The following is a 26,280-nucleotide window of genomic DNA, read 5'->3' on the forward strand; positions in this document are numbered from 1 at the left end:
ATCATCTAGGGAAAACACAAAATCATTTTACTCATTAGGTTATAATATTAATTTTATTTCCACTACAGCATTTTACTTTAGTTTCTTTGGGGAGGTATTGAAATTGTTTTACAGATTTGATTCATAAGGCATTTTTAATTAAATGCATTTATTTAACTCGGTGCTCATTCCAAAAAGCCATTCCTGTATTGTTTATTCACCAAACACTATTATTTACAAGAAAGTAGTATTTTGTCACATTTTTTGTTGGTCCTTCTTTTTTGTCCAGCAGGCAAAAGAGCCTAGTGATTCCTGGCTGTTAAAAATTCTTGTTGGTTGTGTTTTTTTTTTAATTTTATTTTTGGATTTTTTTTTTTTTTTTTATCCAAGCCAATAAGAACAACAATCCTGTTTGTGTCTTGCTTGGAGTCAAGCAGCATTACAGGACCACACGAATCACACTGGTGTCAGTACAAGCCTCTCTTTTAGCCCACAGCATGACACAACTCAATAAGCCTGAGTGACACATTCAATTACACCTGAATTATCTGTTTGGCGCCAACACAGAGACGCTTGCCTTTGGTGAGTGTGGCACAATGATTTGTCAAAGTGACATGTCAGCTTTGTCAAGGCCTCTATGGACTGGAGAGCTGAGATACATTCAACGAGTCTTTAGTCGTGACTTGGCTGTCCCGAATTTCCAGAGTACGCGTCATTGCTATCATGCATGACTCTGGAGAAAGTGAAAAAAAAAAAGGGGGGTAAGGCCTGAGGGGGACACATTGGCTGGTAATCAGATCCTCCGCCTCCACCAGACCTTCAGGCAGCCAGTACGAACGAAAGTAAACCAAACCTGACTGTGAAATTGCATTAGATGCCTGTGCTCAGTGGGAAGAGGGGAAGGGGTGGAGGCAAACTCATTATCAATTGCACGGTTTCTCAAAATTTTCACAAATGTGCACTATGATGTAATCGCTATCAAACAACACCTTGTCAGATGATGAAGCTCCATTTTAATTGACATTCTCAGAGAACCGCCCCCCCCAAAAAAAATGCAATATGTTTATAAATGCCGCTGCTGTTTGTACTTTACAATTTTTTAATTTTTCTCAATCGTTTACTTCTTTGTTGTTTTGCAGATACTCGCCCGCTCAGACTGGGAACACAAAAGAGGCTCCCGAGGATCGCAGGTGTGTTGGCCGACGCCACGCACACACACACACACGCACGCACGCACGCACGCACGCACGCACGCACGCACACGAGTGACACACACACACACACACGAATGCTTCAAACATTTGTCATGTGTAAAATTACTGAATGAAGTCACCGAAGATGATCTTCATCGCCGAAAATAAGTCAAGTATACACCCAAATCCAAGTTTCATTTTGAAACATAATGTCATAGGTCACATGTCAGTACAACATTCAACAGGATAAACGTAGACTTGAGCTGATGACTTCCTATTTTTTTCTCCCATTACTCCCTGATAGTGGAATGAACACAATGGGGCACCAGCCACTGGTATCGGCACCCTTTGTGGTACTCGATACCTTGATCGGCCCAATACCTGTTATTGGTACTCATCCTTAAACTTTTAAGGTGATGCCCTTTTGAACTCCCTCTTGTATTGTGCTGGCTTGAAGGACCGAGTTGAATGATTTGGTCACTTTGGGGACATTAAAGGTCAATGAGACACATGCTTTTAGAGGACAAAAACACACATGCCTAATATTTGGGCATCATCATTGTATCGAGCCGCCATTGAGCCACAGGGCACCGTTGGACGTTGGTACGGCACTTTGCCGCGCGTGTGTGTACACGTGTGGCACCCGCTATCAGCAGGATAGGCTAAAATGAATAGAGGTGACGACAGCGTGAGATTAGATAGCGCCAATAAATCCTGCAAAGTTGTTGTGGGAAGGGGGCATTAATTATTCTTTAATGATGTGCGATCATAACTCTGCCATGACTTGTAATCAATCAATGTGTGTCTAATTTCCTGCTTAGACTCTAACTGTGAGACAGTATGATCTCTCCCTCTGGCCATGTTTGAGTGATGTGTCCTCTTCAATGATTGGTGATTTTGCAAAGCTGGTGTCTGTCAATCGAGTGACAAGATGTGTGAGAGTTTTTTTTTTTCTGGCAAGCATCTCCATGTGCAGGCTGTTGTCCCTTGGCTCTGCTCTCTTCCAACGGAGGCTGCTTGGCTTTCACAGTGCAAGCGTGACACCTCGTCAGATGCTTGCATCACACAGCCACCTCTTGAGCTGCTCGCACGCGAGCTTGATTGATTTGCATCGCGACGTATTCGCCAGCACGCGGCACATTAGCGGACTCACTTTCCAAACCGCATCTATTATTTTCCCTCGCGAGCCAACGCTTTCATGGATGTTAGCTGTGGAATTTACATTAAAATTACAGTACGTATGGAAAAAGGTCTATATTGTAATAGATTGCAGGCAATCAAAACACAGCCCAAAAAATCACTTCATGTCCCTTCTTATTAAATCATTCTATAAAAAAAACAAAAATGAAAGACTCTTGTAACGTTTAGAGTCCACTTATATTATGAAATGCCTGCTGCATTGATAGCCAAGCTACAGACCATCTTGTACCACATAATGAAACGCATACATCACAAATGTTATAGGCTTAAAAAAAAAATCATCTGTCCCAAATCATTTTAATAAATTAGTTTTTTGAAGGTCTTTAGACATTAGCAGTGCCACAACTAAAACAATATGGCGACTAACTCTGTGTATTTAGCTGCTATTAATATTTAAAGGTCTTTCTGCAACAAAGAAATGAAGTGATCAATTTCTTTTTTTTTTAAACTATTTTAACCATTTTGAATTAGTTGATATTGAGCAAAAACTACAAAAGTGGGAATGGACCAATAGTAGCGATTTGCAGGAAAAAAAAAAATTGCAAATGAGCAGAATCACACAAGCAAAATCAGAAAACAGGTGAGCTGTGATTATTCATTATGTCATTTTCAGTCGACGCTAAGTGGCAAAATGGCAGCCCCCCCTCAAGTGGATGCAAACAGGTGCATTTTTCTGATTAATTCATATTCAACAAGCACAATATTAATGAGAATGGCCACACTTAGACTCGTAGGGGACATCATAGTGCCCAGCCACTAAAATGTACCACATGAAAAAGACGCCTCAATTAAAACAACTGTGACCTCCTTTATATGATATTGATTTTTATTTGATTGCCCCACAACCCCTTACATGTCCTTTGTTTGAATAAAACATGCAATAACAACATGTTGCGGCTAGGCTGCGGCGGCGGAACCGGGTTCAGTCTGAGCAATTTGCTTGCTTCTAAAGAGCTCGTAAAGGGATTTGGGCTCGGGGCTTGTTTGGGAAGTTGGAAGCTGAGTGCTGGGTGTAGTTTTGGCTCGACGAGCCTGGCTGGGAACGAGGAGAATCCGGAGGGATCTTTGTGCTATGATTCACACTACGTGTATCACTGCTTTGTTATTCTAAGTGGTGAGCGCTTCAGATAATCCGTTCAGGGCCATTATATGGATTGGCCGTCAAAGGGGAAATACAAAACGAAAAATAAACATACCACGTCAGCATTTTGACATTGTCCGCAAGATTACAAGAAAGCAGACATTGACGTCGCGTGCGTAGCCTCGTCCTTGTGAGGACTAATATTTTCTTATAGGATTTGAATGTGTTTACTTAGAAGATCAAACACTTCACTTTCTTTCCAGCAGGCCCTTGAGGCCATTTGTCCCAGCGTTTAGTTCCCTCGCGGGACGCATTATTTTCTCACTATTGCACAATTTCAACAAATCTCACACGTCGCTTTCCGTTTACTGCAAACTGCATGGATGGCCTGTATAGATGATGCAGCCAAATGAGCACCAGATCGCAAATATGTGACCTTTTTGTGGATTCCATTAAGAAAATCATCAAGGAAAGTTTACTTCAATCCCTGATATTTTTATTTTATTCTTTTTTACAAACTTGATAAAATTAACATCAAAGATTAGGGGAAAAAAATACTTTTTTCGGTTGCGTGCACAAGATGTGACTGTGCCGACACGAGTGAGCAAAAGCCAAGTGCACACAAACAAGACTTCAGAAGCGACTGCTGATTTGTTTTGACCAGCCCTGGCTCTCGTGCGCGGACGGGCCGTCGGCCGGGCGTTGCTCCGCCGTACGCCTACTTACACGCTTTTCCACAGCGAGTTCACACGGCCAGTGAAAAATGCTTCACTGCGCAGGCCGTCATCGCTCATCCGTGTCACAACAGAATGTTCACGCCTCGGCTCATGTTTGACTTGGCTGTTAGCTGATCATAAAAAAAGTGTTTATTGGTACTTGTCCGTGGTTTAAATGTTACATGTTAACAAAACCTTGCGCATTCATCATTTATTTCAGTTCTGGCACAGGCATCCAGGTTAGGAGAATTATCACAAGCTTTTTGGCAGCTAACATCAGTCAAAGTTGCAAATCTTGATGTAGCACAAAGCAGTTAAAATGATAATGGTTTATTCTACTTTTGAAAACTTCATTTAAAATACATCACACTCTATTTGTGAACTACATAGCGTTCGACTCGATCACACTTGAAGAGTATTTTTCTGTCCACTGCTTCATCATATCAATCCAAATATTTTGCATTGAGAAAGTGTTTTTCTAGAAAACAGCAGTCAGTCACATGCGGTTCATAACCTGTTCAGAAACGTTAAACACAAACATTAAGTTGATATACAGGATATCCAGTAAAAATAAAACAATAGTGTTGTTTGGGCAGAAAATAAAAAAAAAGACACATCTTTCAAATGTTTTCTTTTTTTTTTTTTTGAAAGAATTTGACCCAGATTTCACTAACTGTATGAGAACGTTAGAATTATCTAAACAAATGGCGGTTGTAGCAGGCTGGCAGCTTGAAGCTTTCAGCTACTACATGCTATTTATTATGCTGTGTTTTGTATAGTTTTGTGTCTACTTACTTTTATTATGTATATTTCTTATCGAAGAAACGAGCAGGAGGGTTTAAAAAAAAAATTGTGACTTTAACTTAGCTGATTAATTTTTATACCCATGGTCAGAGCGAGACAGTTCTACTTGTGTTTTGCGATGCCGTGTTTATAAATACATATTTTATTCTATATGTTTATCTACACAGCGTCCCAAAGCTCAGAAAATCTCAGATTTAAATCTTTTATGGCACTGGCACTAAAAAAAATTCAAACCCAACAGCACATTTATAGAAACTGAGGTCCAGTTTGAGAGTTCATCCAAGCAATATGCTGTATATAAAGTCATGTTTTATTTATTATAGAAAGGAACTCAGTAGCGTACAGCCACGCAATCCTTATTTGGACCTGTACACTCATACAATATTTAAGTACAATGAAAATTTTGTACGCAAGCCATAGACGAAAAATAGATACGTTGAATCTTGGAAAATTTGCTGACATTTTATACGATAGTGGAATTTGTGTCATTTGAGGCATATTTTTCATTTTGCTTGACCTGCAAATTGTACCGCTTAATGGGAAGGTTCCGCTTTATTTATTTGTTGATGATCCAGATGGTCTCTGTGCGTGCAAGAGTGTGTGAAGATATGAGACCCGCTAGGGGGTCATTGTTTTTATTTTTCCCGACCAGATGTTATGCAGCCCAAGAGACACTTGTTTACATTTAGAGTGGACAGCATTTAATACAGAAGAGGTGATGCAGAAGTTGCGGATTAAGAATAACCTCATTGACAAACATGGCTTTTTGTACTGGACAAACCCAAAGCTGCAACTACTGCAGACTAGGAGGGAACATTCATATGTACTCCGACCTATCAGATATGAGGAAGGAAAATAACGTGAAATGTTCCCACATGTTGAGGCTGAATGGTGAGTACTCAGACACACGCGTGTTGTGTTCAAGCCAGCGCCAGGATATTGAAGCCAGCATAAACATACAGTATTTTTTTTTTTAGGGTTGTCTAGCAGCTGGTGTAAAAGGGAATGGGACATTAAGGGGGCGAGAAAAATCTGATAACATTGTCTATGCAAAATGAGAAGTCTGGTGGAGCTATTCACCAACGGTTAATTAAGACTGGACCCGGCTCGGGAAGATGTGAAAGTTACCAGATGACTCGAAAAGAGATGAAGCCATGTTGTTTGGCTTGGATGTTGCTAATGAGCTCATTCATTAAGCGACATCGCACAGATGTGGTTGGCTGGACACGCCTCAGACGGATTCTGTTTGGTATAAAGTCCAGCCAGACTACTGTTCGTATTTCCTGTGCTGCCCAAACCTCCTTTGTCACAATTCGAGCAGTCTGAATATTTTTTCACTTCATTTCTCCATTCTAGTCATCAGGTACCAGCATCATGGTGGACATTGCAGTGATGGGAGAAGCACATGGGCTGATCACAGACCTCCTGGCTGACCCCTCTCTGCCCTCCAACACCTGCACCTCACTGCGAGCTGTCAGCAGCCTGCTCACCACCCAGCTCACCTTCCAGCCCTTGCATCGGCCCCGCCCCGCCCCCCTTCTTAACCCCTCGGACGCCTACGTCTGCTCCGACTCCGAGGAGGGACCCGAGAAGGGTGAGAAGACGTCCATCCATAAGGTAAGGAAATTCGTGGGGGCGACATGTGGTGCAAATCACACTGAGAGACTTGGGTCCAAACATTCAAATGTACAGTTGTCTTTGGGAAGTATGTGCAATTACCCTTAGATGGAACTGCGGTCCGCCGTATTACGGCCCAAATGATTTAAAGGGCACAAATCGCTCCACACACATGTTAATCTTTGAGCCCGTCTTCCCGCTAATGGCTGCTGCTGCCTCTCAGACCTTTTAGCATCAAATGAAGGAGTATGTTTTCATAGAGTTGAGTGAAGAAAAATAGAGCGCGTCTACTGCTTGGAGCTCGCTTCTCCCTTTCATAGCCACAGCTGTGTCAACATGACAGATGTGCAAAAGTCATACTGTGTGTGTGTGTTGTGTGTGTGTGTTGTGTGTGTTTAAGAAAGAAGGGCAACGTGACGTATGCACCTCTCAAAAAGGTTAAAAAGTGTGTTGTTGATATCTTTTGGTATGTTTTTGAAGGCAACGCCCATCCTGGCGGTCCTTCGATAAAACTAATCACATTGTCTGGCCTTGTAGGAGTGACCAATGGGTCCGCACTTATTAGGATTCCCCAGAAAGACAATGTCCATCCAGATCTGTGTTGGAGGAGAATCACAGGAGGGAAGTTATTTAGCAATGGAAAAAAAAAGTCTGTTATCATTTGCTTCTGAGTAATAGCAGGATGTTGGCTTTTCAAACACTTTCTTTTTAATTTACAATAAAGCCAAGCAGACGTACTGCTTTGACATTTCTGTTTCAAACACAGGATCCATCTTTGTCCATGATTTCTCTGCAGCCTACAGCATGTACTGGAAGACTTCCAATTGCAGATGATGTTAAAGTTGGCTGGTGTGACCACTTGCGTTCACACTGTTCAAATATCTTACAAAAATATGGAATAAAAATTGCTAGCAATGTCTCTATTTTTAATGTGAAGATAATTTGTAATTGTAATGAATTTAACGCACAATTTGACGTTGCGGGCCACATAAAATAATGTGGCGGGCCGTATCTTGCCCCCGGGCCTTGAGTTTGATGTCAGTGATTTAATGTAAATGCTAATGACAGTGCCGTTGAGCAAAGGGGCAGCAGAAAAGTGTTTGTTTGAGACACTTTGCTTTGAATGGGCTCATTCATGATTGCAAGCCAATATTTATTGGGTCATCAGACTGCGCAAGCGAGCGAGGGAGAGACGTTGCCATGTTTTGTGCTTCTTTGCCAAGCTGCTGCGTGGCATGGAGCAGATGGAAGCATCACACATGGGCAAACAGTACAGTGTAAAAAAATGTTCATACATTTCACCAAAGAAAGCATTCAAGCGCTTTTTAAAACAATGTCAGTTTGATTTCTTCTTGACCTTTTAAGCATGTTTACCTTCCTCTCTGCATGCAGCGTCTGAGGCGGAGTCTCCATCCGGGTCTTCTGAGGAAGATCTCCTCCACGTGGACCACCACCACCTCCGCCACAGGCCTGCCCACAATTGAGCCAGGGCCTGTGCGGAGGGACCGCAGCGCCAGCATCAAACCCTACCACGAAACACTTATGTGCAGGTAGTTGACCGCTACACGTCTCACGTATCCACCGAGCCCGGCTTTTAGCCATCCCTTTGCTCGTTCTAGTTCCAGAATCACATGCTTCATTAGATCATACCTTGTCCACATAGTTGTACGAAACTGCAAAGCAAGACCTCTCATAATGGTTTTTACGTTCTGACATTACGTCAAAGTTATTAGGTTTAGTCCCAGTGGTGTGGCTGTAGTTTTGCCAAACGCATCGGCGTGACTGCACAGTCATGGCACAGTTGTGTGTGTGTGTGTGTGTGTGTGTGTGTGTGTGTGTGTGTGTGTGTGTGTGTGTGTGTGTGTGTGTGCAGCCGGAGCCAGAATGGAAAGAAGGCCCACAGGCAAAAGGCATTAACCCGAATAACTAAGACACGCATATAAACTCTCGGCACATTAGCGCTGAAGATACTAGCACGAGAGCCGAGTCCATGAATGGGCCCCAGCGACTGTCGTGTGTATAATGTGTGGTTTGCTGTGCTGGCTTTGTATAAGCTTTGGAAGCTAGCTTAGATGCAATCATGTTGAGGCTATTAATCGATGTGGTGTGGTTTGCACTTCAAAGACTTTTTGACTACTTCATTTTGTTTGGAAAGAAATGCAAAACAAGTCAAGACGGCTGGCCTGCTTGTGTCTGCCACTTTTCTTGCAAGTTACGGCCATAAATATAAATCTTCTTTGTTGTGATCAGTCCAGAAATGGCATTCTTTAAAGTGTGTTTGTGGTGATCGTGCTATTATGTTTGGATGAATCCAGGACAGCTGAGCGTGTTTTGAATCACTTTACAAGTATTGCACAGTCAAAAGTCATTTCCAAGTATCCCAGCTGTGTAGGTGTGTGTGTATGTGCTTTAAATGTGATCTACGGGACATAGTGTAGAGTTTAAAATATTCTTCTTTGAATATGCAAACAATACTCCAGCAGCCAATCATTTTGCAATTGCTTCAAGCCTTGGTGAACTTTACTTTGGAAATGTTAATATTAAAAATTATTATTGTAGTTATTTTCATAGCGCAACATTTCCGCAATTCAAAACAAGAAATAAATGGTAATGTCAACATCACATTTCAAGAAGACTGCTGGGGGCAGTGAATTTCCACATGCACATAAATATAGCCTCTTAAATGATTCTCACAGTTGGCCATAATCTGATTGAAATAAATCTGATGAAAAGCAGTGCTTTTTATAGTCCTTCTTCGGAAAAAGTACTTTCATGCTAGAGACTTATGTCGCTTGTTGACATCAGTCGGGGAAATTGGAGTACAGTTCATTTTCAACAGTTCCGATGACATTTTCCACTCAAATTTAAGAAATTGATTTGTATTCTTCTTAGATCATTTTAATGTCTTTATGTATGGAGTCAGTTTAGGACATGCGGAAGGGCTAATAAGTCTGTCGACGGCTTGCTTGGCGCGTGTATTTACACAATAACCGTGCGTTACATGAGCACATTGTGTAAATGTAAGCACACTGAGCCGCTCTTGTACACAGGGGCCCACTTTAACTGCTCTGCTCAGCTCAACTGTAGCAGGCAGGCTCCAGCTATGACCACTTAAGGTGGTGTGAGTATAAACAAACACCAGGGCCTCTCCTCTGTCACCAGAACCCTACAATTATTACATTTACACACATTGGATACACCGTCACGAGTGCATTTTGTGGAAAACAAACACAGGATTGGACTGGGTTTACTTTTACTCTCGTCTTATTTATTTCATTTGAGCAGCTGTAAAAAGAAACTTGCAGTTTTAAACTTCAGATTGAACTTTAATGTTTTCTTTTTCTTCAACTCATTTCACTTTCTCAATTCGATTATGTTAATGAGATGAAGTAATCTGGACCATTTGATGCTCGGCACCGGTGATCAGGACTATAAATTAATTGAGCCATTGTGGGAAGAAAAATAAACACATGGCTACTCTGATTTATCATCTCATCTTTACTATCTTAATCATTTAGGCCTATTTTCTTGCCCGCTCAATATTCCCATAGTTTTAGATTCACTCTTTAGAGTTAGAATTAGCAATAGCATCACCGTCAAAGCTCCTTCGCGTCATCTGGCTCAACGAGTGAATAGATTACTGGAAGCAGAAGGAACAGTTTGTCAGTGTGTTGTGATTGGTTAGACAAAAAAAATATCCAGCAAAGAGTGAAGAGAGCGAGCAGAAGCCAGCTGAAATGTTCCAAAAATATTAAACAGCATTGAAAGACAATTTATCATTAAAATTGTCTTTTACCTGCCAGTTAGTAACTTTTTTTTTTTTTTTTCACTTGTAGTTTTTTCTGGGCACCTCCCACATTCCAAAAACATGCCTAAGTTAATGGAAGACTGACATCGATTTGTTGGTGTGAATGGTTTTGGAATTGATTTTCTGGATTTTCTGAGCTGCACCTGTGGAAAAGCAGTTTGAGAAAATTAATTGACTCCTTGTGACTTTATAATCATGAAGCTGTGTGTCGATTCATAGACACAAGCTACTATACGGATCCTGTGCAGACTCAGGACGTTCTTATGATGGAAGCAAAGTCACCTAATATCTGACCGCATGTAAACCGAACACGTCCACCTTTCTTATTTTCATTCTGCGCCGAGGCCTCAATGTCACTCGCTGAGTTTATTCTGCTGCATTAGCAGAATAGGAAGCATGGCTGCCAGTTTTTCAACTTTCATTAAAAGTCAAAGCTTTTACAAGCCAAGCCTGCCTTGCGCATACCCTTCCCCTGACAATAATGCACTAGCTGTTCGCCCGCCAAACTATCAAACTATTTTATATTCCACACCTGCGAGACATTACGTGCAACGCTCCGAACTGGCCCCGCAGACACAACACGACTCTTTGTTGGGGCCTCGGAACCGTTAGTCTAGGGTCCATGGGCACCAAACAATTTCTCCACCGCATTCTTTTGTGCTTCAAGTAATTTCTCCAACTTTTGAGGAAATATAGTTTAATTGGAAACACCCCGCATCCTGACAATAACTACAATGGGGGAAACACGAGAACTGATTGAGAGGCTCCCCGTGGTGATTTACGTCAGAATCAAGAACAGCCTCATAATTATTTGTGTCATTCCGAGCAGCACCAAGATGAGAGAATGCTGCCTGTCATTTCTAATTTATTTGTGTGGTCATCCATTATATTCACTAATCTTTTTTTGTCTGTCGAAACAGCTGCAGTGTTTGTTCAAGCAATGGCGGGAAAAAAAAATACTTAAAGGGATCCGTCATTAAGTTTTTACTGTCAACATCTTCCAAGTGCTTTGACATCCAAGACAGATACATTGAATGGAATCCATCCCAATATTTCAGCGCAGCTGCTGACAGGAAAGGCCTGTACGCATTTTTTTTTTTTTTTTTTTTACAAAGTACAAGCAAACACATTTATGTACTATTCTCGGTCTGCCTCCCCCCCAGTGCATTTCAGTGGAATGTGCTCAGCTTGTTCGGAGGCTTTAGTTGGATTTTAATTGGTTCCTCCAAGCACTGTGTCGACAACATGCACTGCATATATATTTTTCCCCAAAAATAGTTCAACATCAAATCCCTCTTGTCTACAGTTGTGGAAGACCATACATCAAGCTGAGCCACGGAGAGGGCTCGATAGACAGGGGAGACCGAGTACCACGTTCAGGTACGCAGGTTTCACTTTTTATTCAAATCTGATGCACAATGCTTGCAATCTCAGCGTAAGACAAAATGTATTTATTTTACAATCGCTATAACTTCAAGAAGGTCCAAGAAAAAAAGAAAAAATTCTAACAATGAACATTCACTGACTTATTATTGCCTCTTTCAACAGCAGAGGATCAAGTGGTTGCATCGTCAGACTATGACAGCACCCACGAAGCCAACCATAGTGACAGCAGTGATGTAGCACACACAGAGGAGGACACAGAAGAAGGAAAAAACTCCTCCCAGAATGTCATCCTCCACCCGCTAATACCTCCTGAGGTAAGACACAAAGACCATAAAGACCCTTTAAATGGCCCTCAGGGACATGAGGAGCCAGCATGATGTTTCTATAATGAAAAAACTCTCCCTTTTCATCATACAGGACAAACCTATCCTGGCCCCGGAGCCGCTATTAATGGAAGATTTAGAGCCGATGATGAATCAGCTAAACAATTGGAACTTTCCCATCTTCAGCTTGATGGAGAAGACAAATGGAAAATGTGGACGGATCCTCAGTCAGGTGAGGAAGTCAGTAGTCTTCACTAAACCTGACGCGTGTTTTAGAAATGTGAAAGGAAGCACGAGAACCCGATGAAAAGCCACGCAAGCACGAGGGAGAACGGGCTAACTCGACACTGGATATAGGGCGCTACAATTCCAACCATGAGGCGCTAACCATCAGTCCATTCACAATTCAGTCAGTAGAATCTGCTTCAAAATACTTATTTTAGATTTCAGATAAGAGTAATCTTAACTTGTATTTGGCTGGATAATTTTCATCTAAGATGTAGAATTGCATTACATGTCATTTAAACTGGCAGTAATTGAACTTTTTCATGTTGTGATAAACTCGATTATTTTGCCAATGAAAGTGCTTGAATTTGACTTTGGGAAACGTTTGGAAACTTTTTAGCCCCCCTCCGCAAGTGTGAACCACCCTCCCACCCCCATTCTAAAACCCAGACTGTTACATTTCTAAAACCGTCAATAGGTGTGAATATTTGGTTGTCTCTCTGCAGTGTATCCTGCTTCTTGCCTTGAGTCAGCTGGGATAAACTCCAGCTCACCAGTGACCCGATGAGGACAAGCAGTAACGAAATTGGATGAATGGTGGTGCCATTATGTTCTGTTTTTCCCCTCTCAGGTCTCATACAGGCTTTTTGAGGACACTGGATTGTTTCAGACCTTCAAGATTCCCATCCAAGAATTCATGAACTACTTCCATGCCCTTGAGAATGGTTACAGAAACATACCATGTAAGCTTGTACAAATCCTGTCCGCTTACATTCAGGACCTTTGCCTAGACTTAATACCAAATCATCCACGAGAGGAAAATTTTATTGTTTGTTTTATTTAATTGGGTTTAACTGAGGCTTTATAAAATGAGATAATTAGCTCAACGCTGCCTTCTAGTGGTGATAAACTGACTCCGCTGTTCCCTGATTCAGATCACAATCGAGTGCATGCCACGGATGTGCTCCATGCAGTCTGGTACCTCACCACACAGCCGGTTCCGGGTCTGCCCAGCCTCATGGCTGACCACAGCTCTGCTAGTGACTCAGGTGGGTCCAGCGCACATGTTGTCAAGTTCATTTGTTGTCCTTTGGAATCACGATTTATAGTTCTTGTTCTCAAGATGTCCTCCCTCTGATTTTTTTCAAATCAAGTTCATTGATTAATCTGATAAACTGATGTTCTAAAAGGGGTCTGTTCACATTACTCATGTGATGAATTTGCTACTAGCTCAAGAAGCACTTAAATATACAGGACTGTCTCAGAAAAAAATAATATTGTGATAAAGTTCTTTTATTTTCTGTAATGCAATTAAAAAAACAAAAATGTCATACATTCTGGATCCATTACAAATCAGCTGAAATATTGCAAGCCTTTTATTAATTTAATTTTTGTTTTTTTAAATGCATTACAGAAAATAAAGAACTTTGTCACAATATTCTAATTTTCTGAGACAGTCCTGTATATTGTTATTTTGTGTTTTTTTTCCTACCTAGTGTCTGACTCATTAATGGTTTTGAGAAAAAGTGCTTCCATTCACATTGCAAAACTATTTGAAGTTCTGAAGAGCATGAAATTACAGGCAGATTAGAATTTCCTCACAAGCATATTTTCATCCCCTCATTTGTATGCCTGACTAAAGGCTTCTCTTTGATCCATGCACAAGAGGATTTGAGGCTTCCAAAAAGTCTCTGTGTGCATTTGAACGCTTAGATGTGTGTTTTTAAAATTTTGCACCCTTCAAGCACAATATGTGTGTGTTTGTGTGGCAGCCTGTTGTTGTTCACCTTACTCCCATTGTCTGCTTCCCTTGTGGCCAGACTCCGATAGTGGAATAACTCACAGTCATATGGGCTTCCTGATGTCAAAGACGTACACTGTGTCAGAGGACGGTTATGGCTGCTTGTCCGGCCTCATACCAGCTCTGGAGCTTATGGCTCTCTACGTGGCTGCCGCCATGCACGACTATGACCACCCCGGGCGGACCAACGCCTTCCTGGTGGCTACCAGCGCCCCACAGGTGAAGTTCAAATTGAAATCATCAACATGGATGGTTGGACAAAGTTCCTGAAGCTGAGCTAAGAGACAAACAAATGTTTGCAACTGTACTAAATGTCTTTTGGGTCTGTGCAGGCGGTGCTCTACAATGATCGTTCGGTTCTGGAAAACCACCACGCTGCCTCGGCCTGGAACCTCTTGTTGTCCCGACCGGAGTATAACTTCCTCCTCAACTTGGACCACAGGGAGTTCAAGCGATTCCGTTTCCTGGTCATTGAGGCCATATTGGCTACAGATTTGAAGAAGCACTTTGATTTTCTCGCAGAATTTAATGCAAAGGTATTTGTGATTTGGATGTTTTTAGATATAATGATTTGGATAACCCACCCAGTACATCACAGGGCACTTACAGGCATACATTTATTCACACTGATGGGTAGTTTAGAAGCTGATATGCATGTTTTCGGAATGTGGCAGGAAGCTGGAATAGAGAAAAGTCGCACAAACCATGGGGGGAACATGCAAATCACTATGTTCCATAGAGGAAGAGCTTAAGACAGGGTTGTCAAACTAGTCATAGTTTCCTTCAGGAGGCCATTATGACTGACATTGACCTGCATAGAAAATATTTGAATGCCTCATATCAGATACAGTATAGGCCACACAACAAATTGATGAAGTTTTGAAATCAAAGGCTGTTCAAATATTTTAAAAAGAAGACTGGTAACAAAATTTGCTAACAATATTTCTACTTTTAAAAGTGAAGACAATTTGCAATTTTAATATTGACACATTAAGTCGATGTACAATTTATCTTTGCCAGCCACATAAAATGATGTGGCAGGCCATATCTGGCCCCTGAGCCTTGAGTTTGACACCTGTGGATTAATTATGTATTTTGGGGGTAAAAGCTAAAACGTGAAAACAATGTTTAATTTGATCTATTGTTCGATTGATTCTCTAGGTAGGGGATGATCCATCTTCAGGCATTGATTGGTCCAATGAGAATGACAGGTTGCTGGTTTGCCAGATGTGCATAAAGTTGGCAGACATCAACGGGCCACTAAAGTGTAAGGACCTGCATCTACAGTGGACAGAGGGGATTGTCAATGAGTTCTATGAACAGGTTGGCCACCTCTCCTTCATCACTGCTTCGCATTTCTGGCCGTAACCTTGTGCTAATGAAGGTCATGCCGCGTGTAGGGTGATGAAGAGTCCAATCTGGGTCTCCCAGTCAGCCCTTTCATGGACCGAGCCGCACCGCAGTTGGCCAAACTCCAGGAGTCATTCATCACACACATCGTGGGACCCTTGTGCAATTCCTACGACTCGGCCTGCCTCATGCCGGGACGTTGGGTGGAACGCAAGATGGATGCTGAGGAGCCTGAAAGCACAGAGAACGAGGAGGATGAGGAGGACACGGCGGAGGAAGACACGTCCACCAGCTCAGAGTCATCACGTAAGACAAAGTGTATATTATCAATCCATGTGATCGTCCTTGCATTTGAAGTGTAATAATCACATGTTTGGTATGCCAGAGAAAACAGCCAAGAAGAGGCGGAAAGTGTTCTGTGAGATCACTCATCACCTGATGGAGAACCACGAGATGTGGAAAAAGGTGATCGAGGAGGAGGAGGACCAGAAGCAGGGCCAAGGAGCAGAGTCGGTTCACGTGAACAGTGTAGCGGAGCCCGTTTTGGCCACTCACCAAGAAGAAGAGGAGCCGGGCAGCAGAGAAGAGCCGCTTGAAGGGGAGGATCCCGAGGAAGGAGTCGAGGAACCCGAGTGGTCTGCGTCAACGCAGCAAGTGGATGAAGACCGGCAGTGAAGGCAACATCCGGCCTCTTTCACGATTAGTGTTTTTTTTTCTTCTATACTATTTACTGAATCCTGTTTTTGCCAGCACATCACTTTAGACACAACACTGTAGATTGGGAAATGTGTGCCTAAGAATAAAAACAGGGTGGGAAATTTTGTGCTTTACACGTTTTTGTCTAAATATTTGAGTTCACCAACTATTTTAAAGGAGCTTTTTGTCTTGCAATATGAGATTATGCATGTTCTTTGGAATACAGACTCTTTTGTTACTGTCAAGGGAAAAAGGCAGACTGGCAACACAGACCTTAACCACAATGTGGTAATATGGGACTGATGAAATTTGCTGCCAATTTATACCTAATTTTCTGAATGCAATGACATGGACATCCCCCATTACTTGTACTTGTGCTTTAAGTTAAGCAGGAGTTTTTGAGTGGAGGTCACAAATGGGCCATCAAATGAAGAACATTGGTGTAAATGTCATTCCTTGAACCTCGGCCAACATGAGTCTCTCACACAATAAATATTTATGAAAGCTAATTTTATGCACCGTATCGCCATGTATGTTTTAAATGCAGATGTTTCATCCTCATCGCAAGTTTAACTTTGTGTCCAAGTGAAAGATTCCCCTGCCTAAAATATAAACAAGGTTCTCCATGTTGCGGTTACGCCAAAATGGGAACTTGCAGCAGCGATGTTTTTATGGACTGATTCATATGATCATTAGAAAAAAGGGAATAAACCAAACCAAGTTTGACATTTGGAATCTCAGAAGTCATAAATCCATGAGATGAGATAGACTATAAAGGGAATATTACATTCATGCCCTTCTTTTTCTCTACTTTTATTTCTTCAATTCTGCATTTTCTGTGTGTCCATTCCTCCATATGTGAACCTTAAACCCTCAGGAAATCTTCAACTGTTGAGATTCAACAAAAGCTCTACTAGGACAGTAAAGATGTGCAGGGATATTATTGCAAGCTACTTTTAGATGATGTCCACAATACACATTGAAGCACAGGAAGTATGAAATCAGGTAGCAAATTTAAGAACAACCATATGCATCAACTGGAGACCGGACTGAAATGATGTATACTGTAGGTTGACACTTCAGAAAGTTGAATTCAAAAATGTTTGCCACATCACAAGTCATGTAGTGCTTTTCTGACATCTTTGTTTGATTTCTGACGAAATGCATAATAAGTCTGAGCAGTGCGATTCCCTTTTTGAGTCGTAATCACAGGCTCTCATGACTTTGCTTTCAAACACTGTCAGGAAAAAAATGTGCTGAATTTGTCACTTTCAGGGTCCAATGGCTGGAACAACTATTATACCACTGAAACAGGGGATATATAGATATAGATATACGTATATATATATGTATGTATATATATATATATATATATATATATATATATATATATATATATATATATATATATATATAGATAGATATATATATATATATATATATATATATATATATATATAGACACACACACACACACACACACACACACACACACATGCACACAGGGATTCAATTGTGGACACAGTTAATCACACCTTAAAAAAAAAATAGATCCCCAAGGTACCTTTTTTTTTTCTGACAGTGTATGAGTACACTCAAATAAAAATTTAAATTGTGTAACAAAACATGACATTAGAATTATTCATCCCGAACTATAATGACAATAATGCTTATTTTGAGCCCAGAAGACTCCCAAGTGAATGAACAGCCCATTTTGTTAGGATGAGAAGAAGAAAAAAACATGACAATTGAGTTAAATCCAAGTCATATGAGTGAAGAATGTGTCGCTGCATGGAATTTGAAAGATGTGAATCTGGGGATTTCATGTAAGATTGTTCCTTTACATTTATATTGGCAGATATTTAATCGACTTTTTTTCCATTTCAATGTTTCCCACAGTGGATACTCCCACTGTACAAGAGGAGTCAGGAAAGGGATGTGACCGCTTTGTGAATGTGCGGTATATTACTCTGAACTTAAGAGGAGTTCAATTTTGTAAGCGTCTAATTGGAAACCCTGTTTCTAGGTCCAATGCTGTCTTGTTTCAAACGCGGCTGTATGGCAACTAGTACACTTAGTAAATTTTGATGCATTCCATAGTCGCTCTCCAAAGATCCTGTGTGCATACAGTATTTCTCCTTGTGCTTCCACTTTGACCTAGAAACTGCTTTGTAGCCATGTTCAATGGCAACGATTGACATTTTTAACATTCATCACCGATTTGTCACATCACAAAGACCATTAAACTGTTATGGGGTGGAGAACATATATCATTTCAGTCAATATGTTATGTTGTTTTGTCTTTGTTCCTGTCATTTGACTGTCCCACATTTGTAGGGTAATTGTAATCATGAGAGCGAAACCAGCTTTAAAATAACATAAGCGAAATTGCTAAGTATTTTTATAGAACATGCAAATTATTATGACAAATTTGTTTCCTCTCACCAGTTGACTGCACTCACCATGTGTACTTAAATGCAGTGTTTTGTCTAAATACACAGGATTTGTGAACATTAAAGATTTCCCTTGCAGGTTAATGCTCCATTTTGTACAATATGAATATATGCTGTAAAGTAAAGACATTTTAAAACTACCAAAAACTTCTAGAAACACATTATTTATTTTCACCATTTTGTAATTTAGACACTATACTGTGGCTTCATAATTGCCAGACTTACTGGAAGTGCCTATTGGTATGTATAATACATGAATATATTTGAAGATTATTAGAAATTGTCACAAACTGACCTAATTTGTTGTTGTAATGTGAATACATTCAGTTATAAGACAGAAATTTGTGGTATCCCTGTGTTTCTCTTTACTAATAGTGAAAACAAATGATGAAATGATTTCTTGATAGAACATGTTTTTATCATTTGAAAGTATGGAGAAATACAAATTAAAATTGCTTCATACAAATGGTCAATTTGGAAGAATCAACTACAATATGCATACATTCTATGTTATTTGCTGTGCTTGTGACACAAACTTTTACAGAAAAAGATTAACACTTCAATTTATTGTTATTATTATTTTTATTATCTCACCGAAGGTTTGTTTTCATTAACATAACTTTGTAATGGTTGGCTGAGAAAATATTATTGTCTTTAATCTAAATCCATATGGTGCATCTATGATGCATACTTACAATGTGGCGAAATAATACAAATTGCACACTTTTAGTGTATTTTTTGCACACAACTGGCAGGCAAACCTTGCTTGCAGTACCAATGTTTAGCCACTGTATATAAATAAGTTGAAACATGGCGCACTTCTTTAACAACTCTCAAACGTCCACGAATCTAACCATAAAAGAAGAATTGACGATTAGTTTGTCAGCCGTGTTAGCATCACCTACTCTGAGCTAGTTTTTTGCTAAGCGTGTGAAGACACAAAATAGACACATTTGTCACCTCAACCGGCAATTGAGCTCCTTGCTTTGGGTTTTTGGGGCTCGGGTAAAATGTCTTCTTGGCCAACTGCTTGCAATGTTTCCCGGCGGCAGCAGGGTAACCCAAATGGGAGGTCAGTCACTCACATTGCCGTCTTTGCCTTTATTCTAGCATTAGCATGCTATTCAGGAGAATAGTCATATAAAAGACATAGCAACGATAATGCATGCTCGCGCCTCTGTATTCCCCATACAATGTTATCCATTAAACGTTTTTTTTTTTTTTTTTGTTTAATCCGTTTTTGTTTCGTGGTGCAGCGTTCAGCCTTTGAGATTGTTCCGGAGAAGTGCGCCGTACCCAAGCAGGGAAGAGAGGAACGAAGATCTCAAGGATGCCCTGGAAAGGTGTGTAAAATTTAATTCAACTACATTTTATTTTCGGGAATGTAGTGTAAAATCAACAAAATCAGAGGCGGCGGACACAGTACTAAGGGTTGCATTTTGAACAATGGGTGCCACCGTGCTAAAATGGATACTTTTGTTCATGTTACCATATGCTCATTGTGCGATGTTTGTTAACAAATAAGGAGTGGGAAGAAGAAGAAAAAAATAAAAAAAACACCACAGGGCCACATCCAGTTCAGTCTGAAAGTTCCTGGCTCTTTGCTGGAACAGTTCTACAATCTCTCTCTCTCTCTCTCTCTCTCTTTCTCTTTTTCTCTTTCTCTTTCTCTTTCTCTTTCTCTTTCTCTTTCTCTTTCTCTCACTCACTCACTCACTCACTCACTCACTCACTCACTCACTCACTCACTCACTCACGAATACATTATTACTTTGCTTTAAAGTGTATTGCCCCCCCCCCCCCCCTCTTACAGTTTGTGAACTGCTTGTTTATTTGGTATTGTTTAAAACAAAAACTAAACAACAATATTGCAATTTTGATTTTTGTTATATTGTGCACATACTAATCAAATACTACTTTTTTTTTTTTTTTTTTTACGTTTACTGCCTCGCTTTCAGTTACAAAGAATTGGAACAGAAGCAACACTACACTGGCAGTGTCAAGTATGATGGTGCAAAGCATCAACCCAATGGTGAGAATTCCCTAAAGTTATAATGGAGGTTCCCCAAAAATCTGCAAATGTAGACCAACTACTATCCGAGTGTTCACTTGTAATTTGTCATTATCGCAAGCAAAATTTGTGTTTTTGTCCACTTGGACGTTCCCTCTCGATTGCTCATCAACCCTCTTGTTTTTTGGGTGCTCCAGCTAAGCCCGAGAACACTTCCGCAGACAGACGGAAAACCTTGTATCAGAAATTCTACAGGCAAGTGCAAGACGATCACACAGCTGCTGACTGTGTGATCATATCAGTGGCCAACCAGTGTCTGTAAGTACAAATTTCAAATATGCTAATATCCCGCAGAATTTTTTTCCCAGCACTTTTGGTCAAGGGCTTATATAGTTACAAAGCTGGAAGGTTTCACAAGCCTCCCTCAGAAGTTTTTTCTTAATTTTATTTAAAATGTAATATACTCTATCTGTCCTGGCAAATAATCTCTTTATAGTTAACACAATAAGAGCTCTTTTGTTTCAACAACCACATGCATCCTTTTATGTATTTTTACACCTTAAAGTAAATCCCATGAATAGGCTCAATGTAATTGAAACAACAAAGCAGCATTAACGCTTTGTTTGTAGTGTGCTTAACTTTAATCGTTAATTGTTGTTGTTCAACAGTATAAGGTCTGAAACACAGAATCTGACAGAAAAAAAAAACAAAGACTTTGATCACAGCACACATTTCAGACGAGAAGTCTGATTGCTTGTACAAAAAAAAAAGAACATTTGCAACATGTCATCGTCCACTTCCATATTGCTGATGACCACAAAATCATAAGTCGGACGTCACTCCGAGCAGAAATGTTTCAATTTTTACTTTTATAATTGACCACTATATTAGTCTAAAATGTTTTCTCACAATGTGAACTTTCTACAGTCATGCATATGTTAAGTATGGTGGTAGAACCCTACACAAACACTGCTCTTTCATGCTTCTTTAGTTACCATAGTAACACATAAAAAATGTTTTTGTTTACCACTCAAGTTACATTGAAAGTGTTCAACTGCAAACATTTCCCTAAAGTATCACAATCCTTAATTTACTGTATGACGTGTGTACATTTAATATTCAAAGATGACACTGACTTTGTTGTGGATTTTCTTAGTTCGGGGTCACATGGTACAATGCACAAAGTCATCCAAACATTACTTTGAAATCCACTCCATTCATAGCGTATTGTCCAATCGAGACATCTGATTTTTACACCAAAATGATTACTGACATTTGGTACTCCAAATCCAAGTGTCTCATTTTGTATCTCACCGGGTTCTGCAACACTTCTAAGGTGTCACCTAAAACACATTCAACCATTGGGTCTGATTAATTTGATTTGAGTTGGTCTTGGTTCCAGTTGAGTCAGTCAACAGAGAAGTGTTGAGTTAACATGTTTCTCTTCCTCTTAAAGGGATTACCCCAAATCGCTAAACCAGTGCTTGCAGGAACGTGGCCTGTCGGTGGAAATGCTCTATCTGCAGGCGGAGTCAGGCCTGACGCAAGCCCTGCAGGATGTCCGCGGTGTTGGCTCCCCGTTATGTATTCTGGTGGAGCAGAAAAATGTAGCTCTGTCCTCCTGCACAGTTATCATTTTCTCAGAGCCCCTCAAAAGTAAGTCCCGCCCCCCTCAAAATCACCTCCAATGACAAATATCCATCCCCTTTCTAAGCCCCCGCACAACTAATCACGCAATGCACGCAGGCACACGCACACACGCACACACGCACACACGCACACACGCACACACGCACACACGCACACACGCACACACACACGCACACACGCACACGCAAACACAAATATCCTGTCACATTACCTAAAAACACAACTAAAGAACAAGAATTCAAGCTCACCTTTTGATACATTACAAATGTATTTAAAAATCCCCCAAGAGTCATGACCTCCAGTCCTAAACTAGCAGACAAGTAACGCTTAAAGAAAACAATATTATAACATCCTTTACCACGCACGCCTCTTTCCCAGCTTGTTGAAGAGAAAACTGAAATGATCCCCATGTAATCAACTCTCAGCTCAGCCCACAGCTCTTGACATTCAGAGTTGAATTTCTTTTTTTTTTTCTTTTTTGCTTCTTTAGATGGTGAACTAATTGAGACTGATTCTACAGCACATCTTGCTCCATTTCTATGCATTCAGATATAGTTTGGGGATTTATTAGATACATTTATTAAGAGACTAAAATCCAAATCCTCACTCGTTTTTTTTTTTTTTGCGCACCTCATTGTTACAATTCTTTTTCTTTGGCGGGGGGAATAAAATAATGAATGCTTCAATTCACCACATACTTATACAGCAATTTCATGACCATGCACAATTACATTAAAACCCAAAGTAAAGTCTAAATTCAGTTTTGAAAACCATTTATTGCCATACTTTTCCGACCATTCTCTAAAACTAAATGAAAGAAAATAATATTACTCTTAATTACAACGGGATCAATTTCAAACTACACAAACTGTTAGTCTGTGAATTTTGCATACTGTGCACAAACCTGCGCAACAATGTAGCAATTCCAACAATTGTGATCAAACTGAGCCACTGGACAATATCAATATAAAGCCAACTCTAATGGGACGATCCATATGTTCTGTTTTGTTTGCTTTCACGGCCTCCCTCTTGAGGCCCCTCTGACATGATTCGGGTTCACCCTCCACTTTTGCCCACAGTCCATCGCAACATGCCCAAAGAGCAGGCCATGGATTTTGTCCAAACGGAGCACAGGCGCGGAGTCGGTAAGGAACGGAAACAAAGGGACCCCGCAGATATTGCATCACAGGCCTCGCAGTTGCTCGGGGAATTTCTGGATCGAGAAAAGATAGAGCGCCACCTGGTTCCCTCGGACACGCGTCAGTCCATCCAGCTGCTGGCCGAGGGTGTGCACATTTATGCTGAAGAATTGGAAGCCATTTTGGCGTTCGTCAACGCCCGGCAGGAACACTTGAGAGGTGCGACGCCGTTCTGTCACGTGGGTGACATCGGCGCGTCCACTCCTTGACTCCTCTTGCGGTTTCTCACCAGCGAGCAACGGCGGTGAACTGAAGAGTAAAATGTTCTCTTCGGCACCAGGAAATCCGCCTCCCCTTCTCCCGACGCTGCTCGGCCCACCTCCGTGTACAAACGAGGCTGGGCGCCCATTGATGGAATCTCCTCCGCCCACACCGATGCCGCTCTTACCTTCACCAGGTAAAAGACCTTACACCGCAGGGGTCAAGCCCTTTCTATGTTGCCCACCTATACAAACTATTTTTTTTTGCATACTAAAACATTTTCTTACCGCTATTTTCCATAACTTCCATAGAACAATATCAAATGCAGGGGCTATACTCAACAGTATGTGAAGGTGATTGTACATTTATTTTTTTCATCTGTATTTTATTTAATTGGTAATGCCAGTAAAATACATACATTCTTTCTCATTTATGCCAAAGAATGTCAGAAATAAATATTAAAACTGTTTATACATAATGACCAAAGCGTGTAACATTGATGTATTTTCTTTTACCCCCTTTTTAGGTTCTCATCTGAAAAGCAAGCCTCCCCCTCTGCTCTCTTTGCAACAAAAGCCGTCCTTGCACAGCTCTTATGGTGGCCCTAGTTTGCTAGGTAGCCCCCCAATGACGCGTCTTCCCCTTCGTCACCAGGGCCCAAGAGGGTCCCTCAGCATGAGAGCTGCTCCACCCTCCCTCAAAGGTTCTCGCCCTCCACTTTTGTCTCTCCCAGGTGGGTTACTAGTCATCTTTTCATTTGATACATCCAAGAATCGATGTTGACGTGTCATGATTTCGAGTCTCAAAGCAAGATTTGAGAAAACAGGTTGGGATTGAATGACATATTTGGTCCACTTGTCTCTCTCCCCAGGTGTCCCTCACCTTAGTGCTCCCAGACATTAAGCATGCAGCATCCAAGAATAACTTTGTATTTAGAGCCTGTCTTTTGTTTTGTTTTTTAAGTCTCTGTTGGGTTCAACTTTTAAAAGGCTGAGTGAAATGAGAAAATACATCAAAGACATTGAAAAATGTTTGGTTTGGTACATTGTGGCTGGAGTATTTTTTGCTTTTTTTTTTTTTTTAAGTATAGTTAACTTAAGGAAAATACTTTTTAAAAAAACAGCTGCAAGACAAAATATGTAAAATAAAATTGTGTGAAATTTTTTCCAACAGTTAAAAGTTTAAGTTGTTTTAGAGTTACACAATGCAGAATGTTGTGGATTCAAACGGTCCTCCAGTATTTTCCATGTTTAGGCTTTCTTGGACAGTTTTGCTGCTTCATGTGGAGTTTCTAACATTTCATTAGTTGAAACAATCATCTTTGGTTGAAATAACATTGTTTTATTCTCATTTTTCTCTGGATGCATTTGTGTTAGATAAATCATTTTGAAATTGGTGACAGTAATGGTGTTAAAAAGAAGTTGCATTGGATGGAAACTAAAGTTGTTGACAATTTGTGAGACTTGTACTTTTTAAAACTATAAAAGAAGTACTATAAATTAAGCATTTGTGGCTGTTAAATGTGTTCTGCAATGTGCTGTTTTGATGCGCAGATGTGGGGACTGGCGAGTGTCCTCTGCACACACACACTGTACAAACGTCTTTTTTGTTCGGGAGCTTCACCTCAATGTAATAATTTCATTAAATATCTTAATTCAATTTGCTTATGTTGTGAAGCGCAATTGTTAAATCAACTAAAATTTATCCTTCACTCAACATGCTATTAAATCAGGGCTATGTAGCATTTCTATCAGTTTCGCAGTGGGTCAAAGGTGTCGATAAATCACTAGCACTCTCCGATTGCTTGCCTTTTACATCGCTCAGAAAATGATTTGACAGTCGGCGGTCTTGCGTGTGTGTATGTGCGTTCGCGCGCCACATAATCTCTGGAGGTGATATCAAGCATGAACTCTCGACACCCCAGCAAACACCTTCCCTCCCATCACCAGAAACACAGTGTTAATTGTTGCAATGGCACCTTACTATAACAAGGCTCTAATTATCAACATGCTTGCCCGTCGAGGCGTGTATCTGGCACCTTTGCATGGCTTGTGTGTCCTGAATTATAATACGATGTACAGCAGTATACAGTATGTGACGTGTATAAATTCCAAATATGAGCCTCTTGTTGCCAGGCCATAAATACAATCTGTGAGTCAGAGCTGAATTGGGCTGTTTGATAGGCTGCTTACCTGACAGAACACAAGAGTTAAATATTTGGCAGGCTGGTTTGTTGGCTAGTTAGCTGTCTGCCTGCCTGTACAAGCAGCTGGTACGTTTCCTGGCTGACTGGCTCGGTGCTTGCTTGGCAGCACCGGATGTATGCACAGCCAAGCTTCCACACTTCAACGCATATTAATTGGGTTAAGTTTTCCCTCCGCAGATAACACTTGTAGAGTGGGAGGGGGGTGTCTTGTGTTCTGCAGCAATGTCATGTTTTTTTGTTTGTTTGTTTGTTATTTAATCTATTAAGTGTCAAATCTTTATCACAGTATTACCTATATGGTAGTTTTGAGTGATGTCCATATTTAGAGTAAAATGTAACTTCTAGTTAACCAATATATGTATAATGAAACAATAATTTCTC

The 26,280-nt window shown here is 40.6% G+C and overlaps 2 protein-coding genes across 6 annotated transcripts in view; both read left to right on the plus strand.

Moving 5' to 3' along the window:
* The window catches only part of LOC125971063 (cGMP-inhibited 3',5'-cyclic phosphodiesterase 3A), a 46,241-nt gene extending 27,265 nt beyond the window's left edge, over window positions 1-18,976 (plus strand). Inside the window, exons 2-14 of one of the 2 annotated variants that reach the window (XM_049723937.2) lie at window positions 1,119-1,169; window positions 6,330-6,590; window positions 7,983-8,140; window positions 11,705-11,778; window positions 11,950-12,098; window positions 12,202-12,339; window positions 12,964-13,075; window positions 13,268-13,381; window positions 14,153-14,352; window positions 14,466-14,669; window positions 15,295-15,456; window positions 15,534-15,789; window positions 15,869-18,976. In XM_049723937.2, coding sequence (XP_049579894.1) covers window positions 1,119-1,169; window positions 6,330-6,590; window positions 7,983-8,140; window positions 11,705-11,778; window positions 11,950-12,098; window positions 12,202-12,339; window positions 12,964-13,075; window positions 13,268-13,381; window positions 14,153-14,352; window positions 14,466-14,669; window positions 15,295-15,456; window positions 15,534-15,789; window positions 15,869-16,158 — 2,169 coding nt within the window. In that variant the 3' untranslated portion in view covers window positions 16,159-18,976. Of the gene's footprint in view, window positions 1-1,118; window positions 1,170-6,329; window positions 6,591-7,982; window positions 8,141-11,704; window positions 11,779-11,946; window positions 12,099-12,201; window positions 12,340-12,963; window positions 13,076-13,267; window positions 13,382-14,152; window positions 14,353-14,465; window positions 14,670-15,294; window positions 15,457-15,533; window positions 15,790-15,868 lie in introns of both variants that reach the window. The other variant, XM_049723936.2, reaches the window with a different exon arrangement.
* A 501-nt stretch (window positions 18,977-19,477) lies between these two features.
* si:ch211-216l23.2 (uncharacterized protein LOC565061 homolog) lies at window positions 19,478-25,352 on the plus strand. Of its 4 annotated transcripts, none has more exons than XM_049723961.1 (10): window positions 19,478-19,704; window positions 19,889-19,975; window positions 20,591-20,664; window positions 20,841-20,961; window positions 22,100-22,299; window positions 23,373-23,651; window positions 23,773-23,889; window positions 24,005-24,046; window positions 24,220-24,426; window positions 24,565-25,352. In XM_049723961.1, the coding sequence occupies exons 1-10, from the start codon at window positions 19,643-19,645 to the stop codon at window positions 24,594-24,596; spliced, it is 1,221 nt and encodes a 406-aa protein (XP_049579918.1). In that variant the 5' UTR covers window positions 19,478-19,642; the 3' UTR covers window positions 24,597-25,352. The 4 variants fall into 4 exon arrangements, with proteins under 4 accessions (XP_049579918.1, XP_049579919.1, XP_049579916.1 ...); XM_049723959.1 differs by having other exon boundaries at window positions 19,479-19,704; window positions 23,725-23,889; XM_049723962.1 differs by lacking the exon at window positions 24,005-24,046.
* Window positions 25,353-26,280: the final 928 nt, after the last annotated feature.

The sequence above is a fragment of the Syngnathus scovelli genome, chromosome 6 (assembly GCF_024217435.2).
Source record: "Syngnathus scovelli strain Florida chromosome 6, RoL_Ssco_1.2, whole genome shotgun sequence".
In the NCBI taxonomy this organism is placed as follows: domain Eukaryota; kingdom Metazoa; phylum Chordata; class Actinopteri; order Syngnathiformes; family Syngnathidae; genus Syngnathus; species Syngnathus scovelli.